The 25,079-nt window shown below is 40.7% G+C and overlaps 1 protein-coding gene across 2 annotated transcripts; it reads left to right on the top strand.

Moving 5' to 3' along the window:
* The first annotated feature begins 1,304 nt into the window (after positions 1 to 1,304).
* Positions 1,305 to 20,355, top strand: LOC133611747 (rho GTPase-activating protein 11A-like). Of its 2 annotated transcripts, none has more exons than XM_061968836.2 (12): positions 1,305 to 1,559; positions 1,795 to 1,950; positions 2,623 to 2,690; positions 5,620 to 5,716; positions 5,788 to 6,044; positions 7,487 to 7,650; positions 7,738 to 7,878; positions 15,201 to 15,368; positions 15,455 to 15,584; positions 17,809 to 17,917; positions 18,464 to 18,578; positions 18,677 to 20,355. In XM_061968836.2, exons 2-12 carry the CDS (start codon positions 1,822 to 1,824, stop codon positions 20,038 to 20,040), a joined length of 2,742 nt encoding a protein of 913 aa, XP_061824820.2. In that variant the 5' UTR covers positions 1,305 to 1,559; positions 1,795 to 1,821; the 3' UTR covers positions 20,041 to 20,355. The 2 variants fall into 2 exon arrangements, with proteins under 2 accessions (XP_061824820.2, XP_061824819.2); XM_061968835.2 differs by having other exon boundaries at positions 18,674 to 20,355.
* Positions 20,356 to 25,079: the final 4,724 nt, after the last annotated feature.

The raw sequence follows: 25,079 nt of genomic DNA, 5'->3' as shown, positions 1-25,079 counted from the left end.
ATTTTCAATAGTACTTAAATTTAAGGGAGTGGGGAGCGTATCATTTACTGTCCAAATTCACATAAAGCCTGCAATCGCAGGTTGCACAGAAAACATGGCTTTCACAACTGTCTCCTGTGTGTAAATCTTGGCATACTGGAAGTAAACAAATAATTGTCGCAACTGTGTATGTCAGACAGCTAGCTGCGCAGGTTGATGACATAGAGGGACTCCAGTGACGTCGTGTTTGTCAGGTTTTCGCTATCCATGGTTTTCACTAGGGCTGTGAATCTTTGGGTGTCCCATGATTCGATTCAATATCGATTCTTGGGGTCACGATTCGATTCATAATCGATTTTTTTTTTTCAATTTAACACGATTCTCGATTCAAAAACGATTTTTTTACCGATTCAAAACAATTCTCTATTCATTCAATACATAGGATTTCAGCAGGATCTACCCCAGTCTGCTGGCATGCAAGCAGAGTAGTAGATTTGTGTAAAAAGCTTTTATAATTGTAAAGGACAATGTTTTATCAACTGATTGCAATAATGTAAATTTGTTTTAACTATTAAATGAACCAAAAAGATTACTTATTTTATCTTTGTGAAAATATTGGACACAGTGTGTTGTCATACTTATGAGATGTGATGCAAGTGTAAGCCACTGTGACACTATTGTTCTTTTTTTTTTTTTATATATAAATGTCTAAATATAATGTCAATGAGGGATTTTTAATCACTGCTATGTTGAAATTGTAACTAATATTGATACTGTTGTTGATAATATTCATTTTTGTTTCACTACTTTTGGTTTGTTCTGTGTCATGTCTCAGTTGCTCTGTTTATTGCAGTTCTGAGTGTTGCTGGGTCGGGTTTGGTTTTGGAATTGGATTGCATTGTTATGGTATTGCTGTGTATTGTTTTGTTGGATTGATTAATTAAAAAAAAAAAAATTAAATAAGAAAATAAAAATAAAAAAACCCGATTTTTTTCAAAATGAGAATTGATTCTGAATCGCACAACGTGAGAATCGCGATTCGAATTCGAATCGATTTTTTCCCACACCCCTAATTTTCACCATAGGTACTGTTTAGTTTATTGCCATCGTTGAGGGTCAAATAAGAATGAGCAGAATATTAAAAATGTTACTGTCAAATGTGCAAATGTTGGTGTCAGTCACTTTTGACAGAGTTCCTTTCTCCAAACGTTTAATCTTGCCTCTCAAATATCACTCCGCCCGTGTCGGCTGCCGTTTAAACGTAAACCAAACGCACCAGTGAAATGCATTCAAACTGTGTTCAGCCAATGAGAGCACAGGTAGAAGGCCGACGCTGCCGTTTGAACAGACTACAGAGTGGAGAAAGTCAGACAGCGCCGCATCCAAGTTAGCCAAATGGCCACTGAAGCAATGTAGTCGACAATTTAATGTATACAGTTAAACGTATTTGACGTTCGGATGCCATATAGGGCAATTTTGAATTTTACATATTTTTGTTTTTTATTGGCGACGTGACTTAGTCAATGTCCGTTCTGTGGCTGGCTACGGTTAGCATTGCTACTAAGTAGCTTACGTCTCATGTAAGTCTTATGGCTTGGCTTTATTTCCAACATGCATACAAGTACATTGTGATACAGTTAGTCGAGCATTTGAAATAATTGTAAGTTACTTAATAATTGTAACCATTTTTATCCTGGTTTCTATCATGTGGTTGTGTGTTTCATATATAATTTAAACACTGTCTCATCGACATATAAAGTGTTGTACGAGCAATGGCTTTTGGAGAATAAAGTACATTTTTCTCCCACTGTATAGTTTTGCAAGTAGAAGATAGTCTTTATAATGATGGTCGAGGAGAGAAGTGTGATCCGACGAGTGGTTGTGCAACATCTGCGGTCAACATATGGAATCAAGACAAAGATCTGGAACAAAAACAAAGCTCTCAGTTGCAAGTCAACAGCCACAAACTCTGTAAGTTATAGCATGAAATGTATTGTATATATTTTTCTTATTTTATCAAACCTTAGCTTTGCCCCCGTAGGAGGCTATTTTGACATTACCGCGTTTTTGCAATTGAATTATTTAAAATATTGAAGACATTTACATAATTGAAAGCATACCCCCACTGATGAACCCCCATTATTTCCCAGGCTCTACGTTGTCAGTGAGGCTATGTTGCTTGTTCTGTGATTACACACACACACCATAGACTTATTTTACAAGCCAGGTCAAACAAGACACACAGATGTTTTTTTTTTTATAAAATGGGAAGCTGAAACCAACTGAAGCTATTTTAACTAAGCTTTAGTACGAATGTTTCCTTTTTTTCTTTTGTAATCTAACTAAGGAGTCACAAGACTTAGTGTCGTTACAAATCAAATTTGACTTCCCCATTTGATTTGACGTGAGCCAACATTTAGAGAAAATCTGCCATGAAATAAAGCATACTATGGAGCGAATGAAAAAGCTAACAGCAGAACTGCTAAAACATTTTTCTGTGTTTAATACTGTACATCTATAACTGTCACGCTGTAGTGTGTTTATCATTATGTCATTTTGCACTGGGATGATGTGTATGTATGTGTATTTTATATCTAATATTTTTTATTAGATTTTAATTTTGATTTTAAATTGTGCCCCCAGACAAAGGTATTTGGCGTACCTTTGGCAAGCTTGCCATATTACGACATGGCATGTGGGTGTGTGCCAAGGTAAGTGCAAGTGGCCATTGAGTTATACAAACCCCGTTTCCATATGAGTTGGGAAATTGTGTTACATGTAAATATAAACAGAATACAATGATTTGCAAATTCTTTTCAACCCATATTCAATTGAATGCACTACAAAGACAAGATATTTGATGTTCAAACTCATAAACTTCATTTTTTTTTGCAAATAATAATTAACTTAGAATTTCATGGCTGCAACACGTGCCAAAGTAGTTGGGAAAGGGCATGTTCACCACTGTGTTACATGGCCTTTCCTTTTAACAACACTCAGTAAACGTTTGGGAACTTAGGAGACACATTTTTAAGCTTCTCAGGTGGAATTCTTTCCCATTCTTGCTTGATGTACAGCTTAAGTTGTTCAACAGTCCGGGGGTCTCCGTTGTGGTGTTTTAGGCTTCATAATGCGTCACACATTTTTAATGGGAGACAGGCCTGGACTACAGGCAGGCCAGTATAGTACCTGCACTCTTTTACTATGAAGCCACGTTGATGTAACACGTGGCTTGGCATTGTCTTGCTGAAATAAGCAGGGGCATCCATGGTAACGTTGCTTGGATGGCAACATATGTTGCTCCAAAACCTATATGTACCTTACAGCATTAATGGCGCCTTCACAGATGTGTAAGTTACCCATGTCTTGGGCACTAATACACCCCCATACCATCACAGATGCTGGCTTTTCAACTTTGCGCCTATAACAATCCGGATGGTTCTTTTCCGGAGGACACGACGTCCACAGTTTCCAAAAACAATTTGAAATGTGGACTCGTCAGACCACAGAACACTTTTCCACTTTGTATCAGTCCATCTTAGATGAGCTGAGGCCCAGCAAAGCTGACGGCGTTTCTGGGTGTTGTTGATAAACGGTTTTCGCCTTGCATAGGAGAGTTTTAACTTGCACTTACAGATGTAGCGACCAACTGTAGTTACTGACAGTGGGTTTCTGAAGTGTTCCTGAGCCCATGTGGTGATATCCTTTACACACTGATGTCGCTTGTTGATGCAGTACAGCCTGAGCGATCAAAGGTCACTGGCTTAGCTGCTTACGTGCAGTGATTTCTCCAGATTGTCTGAACCCTTTGATGATATTACAGACAGTAGATGTTGAAATCCCTAAATTCCTTGCAATAGCTGGTTGAGAAAGGTTTTTCTTAAACTGTTCAACAATTTGCTCACGCATTTGTTGACAAAGTGGTGACCCTCGCCCCATCCTTGTTTGTGAATGACTGAGCATTTCATGGAATCTACTTTTATACCCAATCATGGCACCCACCTGTTCCCAATTTGCCTGTTCACCTGTGGGATGTCCCAAATAAGTCTTTGATGAGCATTCCTCAACTTTATCAGTATTTATTGCCACCTTTCCCAACTTCTTTGTCACGTGTTGCTGGAATCAAATTCTAAAGTTAATGATTATTTGCAAACAAAAATGTTTATCAGTTTGAACATCAAATATGTTGTCTTTGTAGCATATTCAACTGAATATGGGTTGAAAATGATTTGCAAATCATTGTATTTCGTTTATATTTACATCTAACACAATTTCCCAACTCATATGGAAACGGGGTTTGTACTTGTATAACGCTTTTCTACTTTAAAGGTACTCATTCACCCATGTACAAACACACATTCACACACTGATGGCAGGATCTGCCGTGCAAGGCCCTAACTCCGACCCATCAGGAGCAAGGGTTAAGTGTCTTGCTCAAGGTCACAACAGACATGACTAGGATGGCAAAATCTGGGTTTCGAAACAGAAACCCTCAGGTTGCTGGCACGGCCGCTCTACCTAACGAGCTATGCTTAGGCTTAGTTAAAACCTATAAAGTTAAATGGTTTATAAGTGGTAAACATTTTTGTCTTGTGAAATATTAACTCAGAAGTTTAGTTTGGGATGCTAAGAAAGAAGGTAAGTGTATAATGATACCCACAGAACCACAGTCCCATTGTGATGCTCTATAAGTGACCATGCATGCATGCATAACGGATGCTAAATTAGGGAAATGTTGCCCTTTTTTCCGCATGCATGCATGCATAACGGATGCTAAATTAGGGAAATGTTGCCCTTTTTTCCGCATAGAGTCCTCTTTTCGTGTGTTTATGAACGAGCGTGAACAGATGATGATTATTAAAGTGTAAAGTGAAACCGACAATGTCTGCATCTAATACACATATAGATGTAATATTATTATAAACAATGACCTTGCATAAAACAAGGGTCAATTAAACTGTAATCTTAAATCAGTGTGCTGGTTGGCCATAATAGCTTATTTGTTTAGCTGTTAGATGTTAATTAGTAAAAAAACACAGCTATCATTGCACACAGCTGTATTGCTACGAACACATCAATAAAACCTCACACACAGTCACTTAGGAGAGAAGCCTAAGTAGTAGAGTAGATCACTTAAGACTTTAAACTCATATCAGCAATGCCTTTTGTACCAGTAGAACGCGAGCCATTGTAAGAGAATGGCTCGTAAGAAAAAACTGAAGTGGCAGTTTTAATAAAACAAGTTTCAAAATAAGATCTTCTGCATAAACATCAAGAATTATTACCAGGTAGCGCGATATCTTTTTATGGCAGTCAAAATGTATCCATAGTTGCCACAAAAAAGTGAATGTATGGGAAACACTTCAGAGCCAGATACGGAACTTGATTAACAGGTTTTGTTTTACTGTGGCTAACTTGTATCACAGGACATTTACTAAAACATTGACTCTTGAGTTTTAAAAGGGAAAAAAAAGCACATTTTATTCTGGGATTAAGGAATTCACTTTCCAATGGAAAGTCACCCAGTGTCACAGAATGAATTGTGATAAACTTTGGAAGGCTCCACTGTATTGAATATTAGGCAAGTTGCTTCTTCTTCCAACTGAGTAGATTGAAATTGACATACGTCTGCTCTTCTAGCTTTCTGGTGGATGCATGCATGAAGTTACAAGCGCATGTCGACACAGAGGGCTTATTCAGAATATCAGGCTCCCTTGTCCGCCTGAAAGCACTACGGGTGAGTAAGCTCTCACTGAGCCACCTTGAAAGTGAGCCTTTTGACAACAGAGTTTTGTTATGTGTCTGCAGGCTAAGGTAGATTCAGGCGAGGAGTGCCTGTTGACTGCTTTTCCCTGTGATGTAGCGGGCCTGGTGAAGCAGTTTTTTAGGGAACTGCCAGAGCCTTTGCTGCCCACTGAGCTGCAGGAGCCCTTACTCAAGGCACAGCAGCTCGGGACTGAAGAGGAGCGGAATTCTGCCACCATGCTTCTCTCCTCCCTGCTTCCTGACAGGAACCGAAGTGTGTTGAGGCACTTCTTCCACTTCCTTCAAAATGTATCCAAGAGGTGCTTGCTTACTTTTCCCTTTTTGCCAGCTATGCTGATGTTCATTTGACTAAATGTAGATCAATGAATTATTCCCTTGTTTGTAGTTGTTTTCAGTAATGCTCGGTTTATATTCAATATACCGATAATGTCCAACACTTAACTTCCGATACCGATAAGCACGCCACCTTTGAGGTGTCCACACTGGAGTAGAACATTTTTTGTTGTCATCCAAAACAGTGGTCCCCAACCACCGGGCCGCGGCCCGATACCGGTCCGTGGATCGATTGGTACCGGGCCGCACAAGAAATATATAAAAAAAAAAAATTTAATTTATTTTTTCTTAAATCAACATTAAAAACACAAGATACACTTACAATTAGTGCACCAACCCAAAAAAACCTCCCTCCCCCATTTACACTCATTCGCACAAAAGGGTTGTTTCTTTCTGTTATTAATATTTCTGGTTCCTACATTATATATCAATATAGATCAATACAGTCTGCAGGGATACAGTCCGTAAGCACACATGATTGTATTTTTTTATTGCAAAAAAATTAAAAAATGACCATACCCCCCATAGGTGGGGTCGCCGCCTCATCAGTCAGTGAAATTATAAAGTGTGTATAGCTGGGTAGTTGTTTTTAATTTCTCCCCGGTTGTTTATTATTTTGCTGCATAAACGTGGCAAGTGATTCTACAAGAGGTGAGAATTTTGATTAGAGGTATAGAAGAAAACTGTCTTATCCCCTCATTTAACCAGCATTTTATGGTTATTGCTAATAATTCAATAGCAAAACTTGGAAATATTTCCCAACCGCAGACATCTCGAGACTAGCTAGTAATTTTGTTCCTCTTTTGGGAATGGCACGGTACGGTTTGATGAGTCCATCACTTGAACATCAAAATTCAGGCAAACCTTAAAACCGATTTAATCCGATATATTTTATATATTGGTTGGTTCGATATTATCAAACATCCCTAGTTGTTTTTTTTAAAGGGCCCAAGAAACAGGTTTGGCTGTCCATGAGGCCACCCTTGACTGCCACCTGGAGTTACCAAATATCTGTCAAGCAGAAATATTGTCTCTTTTTTATAGTTCAAACTTTTTGTTATGTCCACCAGTTATTTCATTAAAAACATGTTGTGAAAGGTTCATTAAGCCCTTGATTTTTATCTTATACATTTTAGTCAATATGCTGTCAATATACCAAAATACAAGTCTTCAAAATGATGGCTATTATTATTCAAAACTGTATGGTATTCACATGGCATATAAACAAAGAAAATGGGGTTTACCACATAGATTTTTTTTCATATTTATTATTACGATATACGTTTTCCTGTAATCAATTGGTGACCAATCCAGGGTGTCTGCCTCTCACCCGAAGTCAACCGGAATAGGATTTAAAATAAATGATTTCATTTTTCACTTGTTTTAAAAAGTTGCTGTTTGATTACAGGAGTGCAGAAAATAAGATGGACAGCTATAACCTGTCAGTCATCTTGGCTCCCAACCTCCTCCACTTTGGAGACAGTACAGAAAAGATGAAATCCAACACAGAGAAGCGCCTTAAACTGCAGACAGCTGCAGTTTGCTGTTTTATAGACTACGCCCACGACTTTGGTACCACAGCACAAACCCTTCCATGATAGTCCTCTCAGCATCAGTCTTGTATAGTTCTGAACTCTTTACTTTGTCTGTGTGTTACAGGTGATCTGCCACAGTTTATAGAAGAGAAAGTGTCAGCCATGATTGCCTGTGAGTCGGGGGTTATATCCCCTGTGTGCAATGAGTTTCAGGAGCTGGACCAAAACTCAGGGATGAGTAGGAGACACAGACGCAGTTTCGGAGGTAAGGGATTGATAGTATGGATGGACATAAACCAATATGTAACTAATTCTATAGAGATCTGTAGATTGTGTGGAATGAGTTGTTGAATAATTGGGCTTGAAGAGATTAATGCAAAATTAAGTGCATGACTTGGTTGCAACCAGCATAGATTATTTGAGTCTAAATTGCATGAAAGGAAAAACATGATGTCAGCTATTAGAAGTTGAGCTACCCATGTGTTATGGTTCAACTCAGCCAGACAGCAGTTTCTACACAAAGCTGAAATCCCATAAAGGGGCTGTTTTAGGGCTTCAGCTATCGAGTTATCTATCGATTATCGTATTTTCCGAACTATAGGCCGCTATCTTTTTCCAAAGGTTTGAACCTTGGGACTTATAATAACAATAACAATACATTTAATTTCTAATGCACTTTTAATCAAACAGGATTACAAAATGCTATAAAGTTAAAAAGATAAAACAGTGGAGGAGGCAAAACACGCTAAAAAAACCCCCAAAAGACAAGGTTACAAATCATATTAATAGTTAGCAATCATATGCCTTTCCGAATAAAAAAGGTTTTATGGTATATTTTACAAGAGTCCCGAAAATCTGAATAGCCCTCAGCTGAATTAGAAAAGGTGCGGCTAATCTATGGATTTTTCTTCGCTAATTAAAGTTAAAATTAAAGTCCCAACAATAGTCACACGCACACACTAGGTGGAGTGAAATTATGGGGAGCAGTAAGCAGCAGCAGTGGCCGTGTTTGGGAATCATTTTGGTGATTTAACCCCCAATCCAACACTTGATGTTGAGTGCCAAGAAGGGAGCCAATGGGTCCCATTTTTATAGTCTTTGGTATGACTCGGCCGGGGTTTGAACTGACGACCTTCCAGTCTCAGGAAGGACACTCTAACCACAAGGCCACTGAGCAGGTCTAATGGCTAAATCATGGAATGGCTGAAAGCGGAACTGCACTTTTTTGGAATTTTCCCTATCGTTCACAATCATTATGTAATACAAGAAGACGGATTTATTTTTTTAAATGCATTCTAGCTAATAAATAAAAGTCTGCCACAATAGAGTCAATTAGAGGTCCTCTATTCTACCCATAGGGCCCTCTTAAAAACCATCCTAATACCGGCACAATACTTAATTTACATTTCGCAACTTGAATATTAGACAAGTTTTAGTATTGTTATTATAAACGCTAACGCAGACGAACTATTCATAGCGGTGCCGTGATCACAGAGAGCTAAGCTATCTAGCTTGTGTGGCTATGTTGACATCTGCTGGTGGGCTGCTTCCTCACCTTGTAAAATGTTATTGTAGGTCAGTGGTTCTCAAACTTTTTTCATCAAGTATCACCTCAGAAAAAACTTGGCTGTCCAATTACCACCATAATGACTAACATTAAAATACAGTAGCCTAGTAGGCGTAAATATTCATTAAAACAAGACAGAGGTTTTATTTAACAAGTATATTTAATAATTTTGACCACTGTAACATACACACAGGGTTTACCCTATATTGCCAAGATACCTGTGGGGGTGTGGTGGGCCGTGGTCACCATGACGCCATCGCTTAATTTGCATAATTTGCTATGACGATCCGATTTAAAAAAAAAAAAAGGATTACAAAAATATATAAATACATTTAAAAAACAAATCTGTTGTTATTACCGTAATTAGTATTACCTTATATTTTTATATCCATCCATAAATCCATTTTCTAACACTTGTCCCGGGGTTGACTGGAGATTATCCCAGCTGCATTTGGGCTGAAGGCGGGGTACACCCTGGACAAGTCACCATCTCATAGCAGGGCCAAGACAGATAGACAGACAACATTCACACTCACATTCACACACCAGGGCCAATTTAGTTTTGCCAATCAACCTATCCCCAGGTGCATGTCTTTGGATGTGTCGTTTTGCCATATTTTCAACTGTTGCTGCTTATTGTACAATGTTCTGTAATGTTTCAAGTATCTGTAGACTTTTACTTATCAAAAACGACTAGCAACCAATCTAGCATAATTTTCAGGTGTTATTATAGAATGTACTTGTTTAGAGACTTTACTTCTGTTTTTGTGGCTAAGTTTTTTGTAATTGACCGGTGACCAATATACAAACCCTGTTTCCTTATGAGTTGGGAAATTGTGTTAGATGTAAATATAAACGGAATACAATGATTTGCAAATCCTTTTCAACCCATATTCAATTGAATGCACTACAAAGACAAGATATTTGATGTTCAAACTCATAAACTTTATTTTTCTTTTGCAAATAATAATTAACTTAGAATTTCATGGCTGCAACACGTGCCAAAGTAGTTGGGAAAGGGCATGTTCACCACTGTGTTACATCACCTTTTCTTTTAACAACACTCTATAAACAATTGGGAACTGAGGAAACTAATTGTTGAAGCTTTGAAAGTGGAATTCTTTCCCATTCTTGTTTTATGTAGAGCTTCAGTCGTTTAACAGTCAGGGGTCTCCACTGTCGTATTTTACGCTTCATAATGCGCCACACATTTCCGATGGGAGACAGGTCTGGACTAAATTTCTTGCAATTGCACTTTGAGAAACGTTGTTCTTAAACTGACTATTTGCTCACGCAGTTGTGGACAAAGTGGTGTACCTAGCCCCATCCTTTCTTGTGAAAGACTGAGCATTTTTTGGGAAGCTGTTTTTATACCCAATCATGGCACCCACCTGTTCCCAATTAGCCTGCACACCTGTGGGATGTTCCAAATAAGTGTTTAAAGAGCATTCCTCAACTTTATCAGTATTTATTGCCACCTTTCCCAACTTCTTTGTCACGTGTTGCTGGCATCAAATTCTTAAGTTAATGATTATTTGCAAAAAAAAAAGTTTATCAGTTGGAACATCAAATTTGTTGTCTTTGTAGCATATTCAACTGAATATGGGTTGAAAATGATTTGCAAATCATTGTATTCCGTTTATATTTACATCTAACACAATTTCCCAACTCATATGGAAACGGGGTTTGTATATAACATAATAAGTTATATATATCCATTCATATTGTAACACCGTTACAGTGTGAATGTTGGTGTAGTTTTGATTTGATGTAAAAAAAATTCCATGATCACAAACCTACAGTCCTTGCCTGAAACCGCCGCAGATTGGCGGAGAATGAGAAAGTGTTGTGTGTCTGGGGAAGCACGGAGACGAAAGTGTGTGCACGGGAGGTAAAACCTGTTGGAATTGTGCCGTTTGTTAGTATAAGATTGGCAATAAAAATATCATAAGACTTTGTATGACTTCTTCTGGAGGCTACAATATATTATATTACTTTAAATTGTTTTCACATAAAAAAAAACCTTTATGTTGTGGTTATGATATTGCGTTGGCCGTTCGCCACATTCCGTTACATTAAGAGGAATCTGACACAGTTTGAACACTAACACTGTCTGAATGTAGGAAAATAAAACTGTCATTTAATCAAGGGCTTTTTTTGGCGTACCCCTTGTGGTACACATACCACAGTTTGAGAATTACTATTCGAGATAATAATAATGCCTTTCACCTGGATAGTAGGAGAATAAGGACAAAAGTTAGTCAACTTTGGCATCCAATTTAGATCCAGAAATGGTGAGAAAGACACAAAAAGACGCTTGGTTAAACCCCCCTTTTTTATTCACGAGGATCATGAGTCATTCTTCATTTGAACGGGAATATATCAACAACCTATTAGTCAGCATTCTAGTGACAGCCGTTGGCTCTCATGAAGTCTGCAGTAAGTAATAAATCAGTGATGTTAAAAGAAAATGCAAACGCTGTGATGCGTTTTTGAAATTATTGCGCCGCTGTATGCTTAAAATGAGAAAAATATGTAAATATTACATATGTTATTACATGACATATGTAATAAAACCTTGAAGGAGGTGTTTGGATGTTTTATTAAGCGCTTTATAGGCTTAATAGAGTGGCTCCCATAGGCTCCATTGGAAGCAGACTTTAGCTCGCATTTATTTACAAATTAGATCGCATAAAAAAGAAAAACACATGTTTTCTTGTGTCTTGTGAATGTTTGGAAAAATTCCAAACTAAAGTGCAGTTCAAGCAAAGAAATCAAACAATGTACTAAAATGATCCACTTTAAGAAACAATTTGAACCTTATTAAAAAAGCACCAAATATTAATCATCTCAAAGGACGGACAAAGACATCAATGACTTTTCTGTTTTTGTCTGATCAGCCGTTGTATTGCCGTGTTACAGGCACCATTTGGAAACATCTAAGATATGTAAAAAACCATTCACAAAGTAAAATCTCTAAATAAGAAAATTATACTAATACTATCCATCCATCCATCCATCTTCAACCGCTTATCTGGAATCGGGTCGCGGGGACAACAGCTCCAGGAGAGACCCCCAGACTTCCCTCACCATAGCAACATTAGCAACTACCTTCTGAGGAATCCCGAAGCGTTTCCAGGCCAGAGAGGAGATGCAATCACCCGAACTGGTCCTTGGCCTGCCGCGGGGTCTCCTCCCAGTGGGACGTGCAACAGGGACCTCCCTAGGGAGATGCTCGTGAGGCATCCGCACGAGATGCCGGAACCACCTAAGCTGGCTCCTTTCCAAGCAAAGGAGCAGCGGCTCTACTCCGAGTCTCTCTTGGGTGACTGAACTTCTCACCCTATCTCCAAGGGAGATGCCAGCCACCCTTCTGAGGAAACTCATTTCAGCCGCTTGTATCCGTGATCTTATTCTTTCGGTCATGACCCACACTTCATGACCATAGGTTAGAGTAGGAATGTAGATAGCTCGGTAGACAGAGAGCTTTGCCTTCTGGCTCAGCTCTCGTTTCTTCACTGTGCGGCAGAGAGACTGCAATACTGCCCCAGATTTGGAGATGCTGATACTCATTCCAGCCGCTGAACACTCGGCTGCGAACCGATCCAGTGAAAGCTGAAGGTCACGAACCAAAGATGCCATCAGGACCACATCATCTAAAAACAGCAGTGACGCAACCTTTAGCCCCCCCGAGACGTATACCCTCTCCGCCATGGTCACGACTCTGCCTAGAAATCCTGTCTATGAAAATCACAAACAGGATAGGTGAAAGAGCGCAGCCCTTGTGGAGACCAACCCCCAGTGGAAACGGATCCGACTTACATCCAAGCACCCGGACACAACTCTCGCTTTGGTTGTACAGAGATTGGATGGCCCTCAGCAGGGTTCCCCTCACCCCGTACTCCCTCAGCACCTCCCACAGGATCTCCCGGGGGACCCGGTCATACATCTTCTCCAAATCCACAAAGCACATGTAGACTGAATAGGCATACTCCCAGGCCTTCTCCAGGATTCCCGCAAGAGTAAAGAGCTGGTCAGTTGTTCCACGACCAGGACGGAATCCACATTGCTCCTCTTGAATCTGAGGTTCGACTATCGGCCGGACCCTCCTTTCCAGTACCTTGGCGTAAACTTTCTCAGGGAGGCTTAGTAGTGTGATACCCCTATAATTAGCACACACGCTCTTGTCCCTCTTTTTGAATAGGGGAACCACCACCCCAGTCTGCCACTCCCTCGGCACTGTCCCAGACTTCCACGCAATGTTGAAAGGCGTATCAGCTAAGACAGACCCTCAACACCCAGAGCCTTCAGCATTTCTGGACGGATCTCGTCAACCCCCGGAGCTTTGCCACTGTGGAGTAACTACCTCAATGACTTCACTCCGAGAGATCGATGTCGATCCCCCATCATCCTAAGGCTCCGCTCCTGTCAGGGAGGGTGTGTCTGATGTAGTTGGGTTCAGGAGTTCCCCAAAGTGCTCTTTCCAACACCCTATGACTTCCTCACTTGAAGTCAGCAGAGTCCCATCCTTGCTGTACACAGCTTGGATGGTTCCCTGCTTCCCCCTCCTGAGGTGCCGTATGGTCTTCCAGAACAGCTTTGGTGCCACCCGATAGTCCTTCTCCATGGATTTTTAGAACTGCTCCCACACCCTCTGCTTAGCCTCGTCCACAGCCACGGTCGCTGCCCTTCGGGCCTGTCGGTACCTTGCAACTGCCTGCGGAGTCCCCCGGGATAACATACCCCGGTAGGATTCCTTCTACAGTCGGACGGCTTCCCTGACCACTGCTGTCCACCAGGGTGTTCGAGGGTTACCGCCCCTTGAGGCATCTAAGACCTTCTGGCCACAGCTCGCAGCTGCATCTTTAGCAATAGAGGCTTTGAACATTGCCCATTCCTGTTTAATGTCCCCAACCTCCACAGGGATGGCAGAGAAGTCCCGCCAGAGGTGTGAGTTGAAGTCCTTCCGGACAGAGGACTCCTCCAAACGTTCCCAGTTCACCCGCACTACACGCTTGGGTTTGCCAGGTCTGTCCAGAGGGTTCCCCCGGGGAAACTAATACTACATAATATGAAATAAAAGAGTTAAAAAACAAATCCTGTCTTTTAATTGTGGTATTTTTTTGCCATATTGCCCAGCTCTACTAAGAACTGGGTTGGTCGGGCTGAAATGTAAAGCCGCCAACAGCCAGAGCCAAGGTGTGGGCGGCGCTTCGGTTTTCCCTGCCAAATTTTTGGTGCATCACTGGTCATTAGTGCGTAAAGAATAGGCTACATACTGTCTTTAATTTGTTATTATGTAAAAGACCGTCATTATTTAAGGTTTGGTGACTTTTATCTTGCTGTGACACTGCGCCACAATCAATTCCATGTAGGGGAAACCCGGCCGTACAAACAGGGAGAACATGCACATACACGAAAGCAGTCCAAGAGAAACAACTAACAATTTGTAGTCATGTTGTTGTTCTGATAGCATATACATTCAGTGATAGTTAACGTGGGCAGCACGGTTGGAGAGGGGTTTGTGCATCTGCCTCACAATACGAAGGTCCTGAGTAGTCCTGAGTTCAATCCCGGGCTCGGGATCTTTCTGTGTGGAGTTTGCATGTCCTCCCCGTGACTGCGTGGGTTCCCTCCGGGTACTCCGGCTTCCTCCCACCTCCAAAGGCATGCACCTGGGGATAGGTTGATTGGCAACACTAAATTGGCCTTAGTGTGTGAATGTGAGTGTGAATGTTGTCTGTCTATCTGTGTTGGCCCTGCGATGATGTGGCGACTTGTCCAGGGTGTACCCCGCCTTCCGCCCGATTGTAGCTGAGATAGGCTCCAGCGACCCCGAAGGGAATAAGCGGTAGAAAATGGATGGATAGTTAACGTTATTAGCTAAACTCTTCCAATTTGCTATCATTAGCTGACAACACCCAAAGCTTGTCTCTCGCGTGGGTGCTGGAGCCTATCCCAGCTGAATTTGGGCGTACCCCGTTTAATGCTTTTTTTCCCTTATATTTTTGTTTCCCCAGTCTTTTCTTTTGCCACTCCTGTGACACCCACCTCCAAGCGAAGGCTTCCTTTAGATTCTGGTCATTCTATTGGATTCTCAAACAAGAAACGTAGATCTGTCATGAAGAACCTCGGCAAGGACTTACTTCCCAATTCTTTGTTCAGCGGGGCCACCACCCCTGGATCAGGTATTGTTTAGTCATTGTCCAAAGCCAAACAAAACTTTCTTTTGTGTGGATCCTTTTAAACGTGTCTCCCTTATTCTGTTTTGTAGCTCACAGCGCCTCAGGGGTGTTGGATTCCTCCCAAAGTACCCTTTCCTCTGCAAGCAAGCCTCGAAGGCAGGCGTCGACCTCTGTAAGGAGTAAAACCAGGCGACATAGCAGCAGACCCGCTGTCAACAGGTACTCACTCCCACTTTCATTTCGCGTCTTCCTGTGCAACCATTGGTCACATCATTAGGTACAGCTTCACATGCTAGTGCATTTCGTTTCAAATAGTGGGGTGGGGGCGTATTACTACTCGATCTGTTCTGAAAGACCACGCATGCGCAAACACTACGTCACTTCCTTTCTAGAATATTTTGCGACGTTACATGTTGTGATATTGAAATGTTTTATCAGTGGTTTATTATTATTATTAATTTTGTTTATTCAATAAAAATAATAAATTACATAGCAGTAAAAGAGAATGAGAATAAAAAAATTAGCAAGGGGAAGATTTAAAAAAAACAAACTCTGGAGTATAATCACTACAGTTACAACCACTTTTTATCTTCTGTCATTGCAATGAATGACACACAGGGATGCCACTGACTCGCGTAATTTCTTTTTTAAATAGTAATTTTTTTATATGAGACACCTCCTTAAATCTTTATCTCTAGCCTAACAAAAAGTATAATTTTATATTGTCAGTTTTGTTTATTGATGTATTTGATGTAAATAAAATATTAAACAAAAAAGATGGATTTATTTGCCATTTAAGACTGCTGACTTAGCACATAGTTCAGGTTTCTGTATGGAGCTGTACAGTCTCAAAATAAACACTGTATTCCTAAAGTACCGATAGAGTGGAAAAACAAGGTGCCTCTATATTGAAGCTATTATCATATACATCTGATTTATAGATATAATACTGAAAAGACTTACAAAGTTTGCGAGTAACTGGATATGATCAAAATAGTACCTATCTCGCAGAGATTCCCTTGCCATTTTGAGAGACAAATGAGCAAGCCAGTCAAGTGGTCCGTGACGTAATGGGAACCACAGATTCCTTCCACATCAACAACAATGCTAATAAAGCAGACTTTGTGAGACCCAACAATGATTAATTTGGGACAAATGATGATCCACAACTTTATATTTTTGATCCTGAATATAAGGAGGAGGATCTACAAGTGGTTTATTGGTTTATTGTATACAATGAAAACACAACTAAGCATATAAAGTCAACTTGTTTTTCTACTCTACTGGTACTTTAAATAACGGTAGTTTTATGTATGTAATGTTTTATGACATTGTTTTTTGATTAAAGATTTACAAAAGTAAACCATGATAAATGTGAACAAACATAACTGCCATAACGTGCATGTGTGGACCGATCGTGTCTTCTGGTAGCGGTCGAATAGTGACGGGCGCCTGTGACCTCAACAAACATGGTCTTTTGTCTTACTAGAATATGACAAAGCGTATGTAGCGCTTGGCTTCACCGTGACCATGGTGGGAGACTAGGAAAGATTGTTGTTTTCTTTAATGTTAGTAAGGATACAACGTTATGCAGAGGTGTACTTATAACAATTTTACATAGAAATTATACTATTTATAATTGCGGTGGAGAGTATATATTTTTTTCTTTCTAGGGGGTGCGTAGAAGAAAATAATTGAAAAGCATTGAGCTAATGAGATGCAACACAGGAGCGGTATTCTTAAAAATGGCAATCACAGTCAAATGCCATAAAAGCAATACCGTATTTTTCGGACTATAAGTCGCAGTTTTTTTCATAGTTTGGCCGGGCTCCAGTGCGACTTATATATGTTTTTTTCCTTCTTTATTATGCATTTTCGGCAGGTGCGAATTATACTCCGGTGCCACTTATACTCCGAAAAATAAGGTACTTGCTGAAAAAAGTAACACAAAACTTTTTGCTGCTTTTTCTTGGCTTAATTTGTTTTCGTGATGCCACCACGAACAGGTACCTACCAGTAACGATGAGGAAAAAATGATGGTGATAACCACAGAAACCGAAGCAAGATAGGCTGGCTGCTCAGTGCAATGTGACAAAATACATTTAATTTAATATAGTCTCCGCAGGGTATTCAGGGGGTCTTAAAAGGTTTATAATCCAATCATTTGAGTTCAAAACCTTAGAATGTCTAACATTCTGTTAAAAACTCATAAAATGTCTGTAATACGATTTGGGAAGTTTAAAAAAAATGCTGTTCATGCATTTGTGTTGGAATTTTCCAGTACACATCTCAAGTGTGTATCCGAGCTGTTGGTACAGGTTTAACTATGTATGTGCTTTTATTAGATTGTGCAGGTTGAACCAAAGATCGAAGATGAACAATGTGTACTTCTGGTCTTGGTGTGTCCTACATTGATTAAGTATTGATTTTCATCCTATTCAAGAGTTGAATCAGGACGATCAAGCTGCTTTTCTCCCAAAGTCAGCAACAAGGAAGCCCCGCAGAAGTCGCTGCGCCTGCGTTTCAGCCTGGGGAAGAGCCACAAAGACGCTGTAAGTGGGCTTGTCTGATAGTTTAGTATGTCACTGTTGCAACCCGTTATATCTTGTATTAAATAATTTGCACACATTAACTGTTGCTAAAGTTTTGAACTTCATACATGCATGCTAGTTCTAAAGGCAGAATATATTTTACTGACATTTAGGGAATTTAAGTTAGTGGTATGGTACAATGGCAAATTATATTTTGATGCCTAATTATCTTGCAATTACAGCATATGCACAGCACAATTAAAATGAGATACTTTAAGTCTATATTTATTGTTTATTTTACTTATTTGGGACACTGGGTGAGCTATCAATGATGAACAAATGTTCTATATTAGTATGTACATTGTTGTCTGAATAAAAATGACTGATCATCAAAGTCAATATGTTGTTTCTTCTGCCGGCCTCTTAAGAACTAACCAAAGTTGTAGCTAACAATCAATGTTGCATTCTGGGTGACGTCTGTGGTTTCATTTAACACAATAATTCCTAAAGTCCTCTCACGTCTGTTTCATCTTTCATTTTTCATTTCATGCTGCTTGCCTGGTGTAGGGGTCTGAGTCCACAGGCTGGCGACTTGCCACCCAGGAGAACAACACCAGTTTTTGTTTCACCAAAGAGACCGTGTTCAGTCCTTCGGCTCAGCCCACAAAACTAGACTCCAAGAGTGAGTAAAGTTCACTCTTGACCTGTTTCTTTGCATTGCTTAAGACTCAATACTTAAGTTGACTTGCTTAACTAATGGCTGCTCTCCCAACTTAGTAGGTTCCAAGTTCATGAGCAAGTCTGAAGACAACTTGCTGACCCCCAAAGGTGACACAGGTGTCTGCTGCACTTCATGGAGCGTGGAGGGCCCTGCAGGAACACAGCTTTTTAGCATTGGCTCCTTCACAGATACGCCCATGAGCGTGCGTCTGAAGAGCAACTGCGGGTTGAATCCCGCCATAGTCTCGTCCAAACCTCTGACGGGTTCCAGCCTTCCCAGGAAGCTGTGTTGCGCTTCCAGTGCGGACAGCCTGGAACGCGAGTCGTCCGTCTTGGAAGCCTTGAGCCGAAGTGGAGCGGCACCAGTGAAGCTTGAGACCATCCTACCAGAATCTGCCGCTGAACTTTCTGCTCCACCAGAGGAGTCGGACCAATCATCCGACAGTATCCTGCTCCCACTGCCAAATACTCCTACAGTCGTCACAGCTCCTCACCAGCAGCTGAACCTTACCTTTGACATAGCAACCTCATCACCTCTGCACATTGATAGTGTCATTTTAGAGTCTGTTGGAAGTTGTAGTCCAGCAGTGAGCGATGCTCAGGGCTTTTTCTGTGCTGCTGTAAGCCTCGGCAGCTCGGTGATGACAGGAAGTGACGACTCAGCGGAGCAGATACACTGTAGCAGACTGATTGAGGCTCTAGACATTCAGAGTCCGGCCCACTTTAGACTTGGTGACTCTCCAGGACTGCAGTCCACCCCCCTTGCCGATGAGCAGTGCGCAGATGACATGTGTACAACAGTCAGTGCAGGGCATCACCAGGACTTGTGTTTCACTGAGGCCGGTGCAGAAAGTCCACACAATCTGTCCCACCACAAGTCCCGGGTGGCAGACCACATCCAACACTTCAACACTCTCCCCCTCCGGTCTCCCAAAGGCATCAGAGTCCAACAAATTAATCCTCCGCTCACGTTCAAGCGCACCCCAGTGCGCCAAGCGGTCCATAGGATCAACTCTCTTCTGGGAGCGAACAGGAGACCCACTCGTGATCTGAAGGTGACCACCAGTCAAGGCATGAAAGCAGAGAGTCATGAGAGCAGCCTGTCCCCTCACCCACAGCCTTTACCGCCCAAGGAGAAGATTCCACTCGTTGTGAACGGCACACGTCCCCTAAAAAAGCCACCCCCAGTGCCTCCTAAAAGGCGAAGCTCCTGGGCTGTTAAAGCCAAGGCTTTTGCTCTGGGCGACGTGACCAACAAGGTCCCACCCAAAACCAAAGTAAACTCTTCCATCTCGGATCCAGGAGTTCAGAAGATGGTTTTGCAGCAGCGAGCAGAGAAAGATGTGCAACATTACAGAGGCTCACCTAGAAACCCTCTCAACCAACCTCGACTGCTGTCAGCCACCAAGCCTGTAATGTTGTAGACTACATTCTCTTACTATGCAGCTGGGAAAACAAGTGGGATTTAATTTATTTGTAGTTACAGTTGGTGCTGCTCTTCTTGTCTTGTATCGTTTTAATGAAATGTGCCAAGCCTGAGTAGTTAAGATTAGTTTGCAGGCCAAAGATTTTTTGTTTGGATGACTGGAAATCTTTTATATTTATGCGTTATATCATTATTGCTGTTTACGCTTTTATTGTTACATAACCTGAGCTGTTTTTTTTTATTCCAAAAGGCCAGAACAATTGCACCTTTCTATATAGAAAACAATACAATTGAAATAAATAACCCTGCAGCATTGACTTGTCATTTATTGATTTCAAATACAGCAGCCAGAAAGAAAACTTTCACAAAAATAAACCAAATTCCTACATATTTTTGTCTTTAATTTTATTTTGTCAAGGGCAATATTCTAGTATCCATTAGGGGGCGTTGTATAACCATTGCTGAGTTTTCACAGTTCATTATGCATATTATCTTTCATACTCTTGTGGATTTACTACATGCTCCGTGTGATGCGTTTAAGTGCCCATACTTCCATTTTCACGGTGTTGCATTCAAGTGTTCTTCATGTTCATTACTTTTGTGTCAGTGTTTCATTCCATGGATCCCTTTTTGGCCAATTGTATTAAATGTCATGCACTCTTTGGTCCATATTATGCATTCAAGTTCCTGTCCTTTTGGTGCATTTGAGTCATACTCTCTTGGGGAAAAAATGTATTAACGTGTCCTCACTTCCTCGCCCCCTGTGATACGTTCATGTTTTCTGCAATGCGTCATTCCCAGTGTTACGTTGACGTTTCTAGCCCGTATTTGTTAATGTAATGCATTTTAGTGTCTTTTCTCTGCTTAGTCCCTTGTCAGGCATTCGAGTCTCCTGGCCTGCTTGGTTCTTGTGATACATGTCAAATACTGTATCACATATTCAATAGTCTCAGTGATGCATTCATGTACCCTCCGATGTATTTGTCCTGCTCAAACACGCCTGTCTTGGCCTCCTTAGTCCCTATAATGCGTTCAGTTGTCCCACAGCGCCTTCACTCTTTGACTTTAGGTCCTCCCTTGTCCAAGTGATGTGTTCAAGTGTCCTACCCGCTTTGCCCCGTGTGTTGCACTCAAGTTTCTAGTCTTAATTTGTCCATGTGAAGCATTCGTATTTCATGTCCCCTTTACTGTCATTATGCAAATATGGCCATCCCTCTGTGGTCCCCTAGATGCGTTGAGCTGAGTGGCTGTGTTACATTTGGTTGCTAGTCCTTCTTGGTGCAAGTGATGCGTTCATGTGTCCTGGCCTCTTTGCTGCCGATTTGTCCATGTGGTGCGCTCACGTGTCTTGTCCCGTTTGGCCACTGCATGCACATATGTTTTGGATTTGTTCAATGGTCATCTCTGCGCATCCTGGTAATGCGTTCTAGTGTCTTCACAAACGCTGTATGTCGTTTCAATAATCACAGTGATGCATTCAAGTGTCGTCTCTCATTGGTCCGACTCATGCGTTTCTATGTGTGATGTGTTCATGTGTCCTGTTCAGCTTGCTCTATCGATGTGTCCTCTCCTTAGTTGTTTCTGTGATGCATTCAAGGTCCCTTTCCTCTTTGCGGCCTGTGTTACATTTAGGTCAGTAGCCCTCCTTGCTCCATGTGATGCATTCAAGTGTCCTCCCCTCTTTATTCAGGCTTCTAGTCTTCATTTGTCCATGTGGTGGATTCACGTGCACTGTCCCCTTTGGCTACTGTCATGCATGCAAATGGGGTTTTGATCTGTTTAATGTCATCCCTTCTTTGGTCCCCTGTGATGCGTCCAAGTGTCCTCACAAGTATGGTTTCAATCGGAGATCCGTCATTTGGCCTGCTTGCTAATGTGTGATGTGTTCAAATGTCCTGCCCACCTTGCTTTAATGATGTGTCAAGTGCCCCCCTTATACCGTCTGTGATGCGTTCAAGTGTCCTCACAAGTATGGTTTCAATGAGAGATCCGCCATTTGGCCTTCTTGCTAATGTTTGATATGTTCAAATGTCCTGCATACCTTGCTTTAATGTTGCGTTCAAGTGCCCCCCTATTTGTTTCTGTGATGCGTTCAAGTGTCTTCACAAGTATGGTTTCAATGAGAGCCGACATTTGGCCTTCTTGCTAATGTGTGATATGTTCAAATGTCCTGCATACCTTGCTTCAATGTTGCGTTCAAGTGCTCCCCTTGTTTGTGTCTGTGATATGTTTAAGTGTCCTGCTCTCTTTGATGTCTGTGTTGCATTCAAATTTCTATCCTTCACTTGTCCGCGTGATGCGTTCCCACTGGTCCTCTTTGGCCACTCTAAAGCATGCACATTTTGAATTAATTAATGCAGGGATGTCAAACTCATTTTAGATCAGGGGCCACATGGAGAAAAATCTACTCCCAAGCTGGCCGGACTAGTAAATTCACGGCACGATAACTTAAAAATAAAGACAACCAGGTTGTTTAAAAATAGAACAAGCACATTCTGAAATTGTGCAAATCATAATGTTGTTGGGTTTTTTTACACTTACATGTTGCGATTAATAGTATTCTATCTTTATTTGTTGTTATTTATGTATTTTTTAATAAGTTATGTGGGATAGGTTGATTGGCAACACTAAATTGTCCCTCGTGTGTGAATGTGAGTGTGAATGTTGTCTGTCTATCTGTGTTGGCCCTGCGATGAGGTGGCGACTTCTCCAGGGTGTACGCCGCCTTCCGCCCAAATGCAGCTGAGATAGGCTCCAGCACCCCTGCAACCCCGAAAGGGACAAGTGGTAGAAAATGGATGGAATGATGGTTCATCAGTCAGTTAATTTTCAGTCTATCAAGATAAAAAAACGATATCAAAATCAAATTACATTGTTATTTGTGTAGTTTGATCATTTTCCTCGACTGATGTACTAACATCATTTGGTTTATTTTGGACATATGTAGCATAATCTACAAAGATACAAAGAATTGCGATTGCGACATCTAGTAGACACATTTAGAACAGCTGTTTGTTTCATTCCAAAATTTCAGGTTAATTTATTATACTTAGCAAACTCATCCCACGGGCCGGCTAAAACCTGTTTGCAGGCCGTACGTTTGACACCCCAGCTTTAATGTCATCCTTTCTTTGGTCCCATGTGATGCGTTCAAGTGTCATCACAAGTATGGTTTCAATAATCAGAGATCCGTCATTTGGCCTGCTTGCTAATGTCTGATGTGTTCAAACTTTCTTCACCTTGCTTTAATGATGCGTTCAAACGCCCCCTTATTTGTGTCTGTGATGCGTTCAAGTGTCCGGCTCGCTTTGTTGTCTGTGTTGCATTCAAGTTTCTATCCTTCATTTCGCGTGATGCGTTCCTACTGGTCCTCTTTGGCCACTCTAATGCATGCACATTTTGATTTGTTCAACGTCACCCCTTTTTTGGTTCCCTGTGATGCGTTCAGGTGTCCTCACATGGAGCTCTGTCATCTGGCCCGCTCGTTCACGTGTGATGTGTTCAAGTGTCCTGCCCACCTTGCGCCAATGATGCGTTTACGTGACCTCCCCTTGTTTGTTCTTGTTGTGTATACCAGTGTTTTTCAACCTTTTTTGAGCCAAGGCACATTTTTTGCATTGAAAAAATGCGGAGGCACACCACCAGTAGAAATCATTAAAAAACAAAACTCAGTTGACAGTAAAAAGTTGTTGTCGTTGGATATGACTTTAAAGCATAACCAAGCATGCATCAATATAGCTCTTGTCTCAAAGTAGGTGTACTGTCACCACCTGTCACATCACGCCCTGACTTATTTTGAGTTGTTTGCTGTTATCCTGTGTGTAGTGTTTTAGTTCTTGTCTTGCGCTCCTATTTTGGTGGCTTTTTCTCTTTTTTTGGTATTTTCCTGTAGCAGTTTCATGTCTTCCTTTGAGCGATATTTCCCGCATCTACTTTGTTTTAGCCATCAAGAATATTTCAGTTGTTTTTATCCTTCTTTGTGTTTACATTGTTGATCGTCATGTCATGTTTGGGATGTACTTTGTGGACGCTGTCTTTACTCCACAGTAAGTCTTTGCAGTCGTCCAGCATTCTGTTTTTGTTTACTTTGTAGCCAGTTCAGTTTTAGTTTTGTTCCGCATAGCCTTCCCTAAGCTTCAATGCCTTTTGTTTATTTTTAATTTAAGCATTAGACACCTTTTTACCTGCACTCTGCCTCCGGCTGTTCCCGACAGCTACAAAGCAATTAGCTACCGGCTGCCACCTACTGATATGGAAGAGTATTACATGGTTACTCTACAACAGGGGTCACCAACGCGGTGCCTGCGGGCACCAGGTCGTCCGTAAGGACCAGATGAGTAGCCCGCTGGCCTGTTCTAAAAATAGCTCAAATAGCAGCACTTACCAGTGAGCTGCCTCTATTTTTTTAATTGTATTTATTTACTAGCAAGCTGGTCTCGCTTTGCTCTACATTTTTAATTCTAAGAGAAACAAAACTCAAATAGAATTTGAAAATCCAAGAAAATATTTTAAAGACTTGGTCTTCACTTGTTTAAATAAATTCATTTATTTTTTTACTTTGCTTCTTATAACTGTCAGAAAGACAATTTTAGAGAAAAAATACAACCTTAAAAATGATTTTAGGATTTTTAAACACATATACCTTTTTACCTTTTAAATTCCTTCCTCTTCTTTCCTGACAATTTAAATCAATGTTCAAGTACATGTATTTTTTTTATTGTAAATAATAATAAATACATTTTAATTTAATTCTTCATTTTAGCTTCTCTTTTTTCGACGAAGAATATTTGTGAAATATTTCTTCAAACTTATTATGATTAAAATTCAAAAAAAATATTCTGGCAAATCTAGAAAATATGTAGAATCAAATTTAAATCTTATTTCAAAGTCTTTTGAATTTCTTTTAAAATTTTTGCTCTGGAAAATCTAGAAGAAATAATGATTTGTCTTTGTTAGAAATATAGCTTGGTCCAATTTGTTACATATTCTAACAACTTTGACTGACTTTTGTATTTTACATGAGTTATTATTTGTACA

The sequence above is a fragment of the Nerophis lumbriciformis genome, linkage group LG08, assembly GCF_033978685.3.
Source record: "Nerophis lumbriciformis linkage group LG08, RoL_Nlum_v2.1, whole genome shotgun sequence".
Taxonomy (NCBI): domain Eukaryota; kingdom Metazoa; phylum Chordata; class Actinopteri; order Syngnathiformes; family Syngnathidae; genus Nerophis; species Nerophis lumbriciformis.
This window is presented reverse-complemented; position numbering and strand designations above follow the sequence as displayed.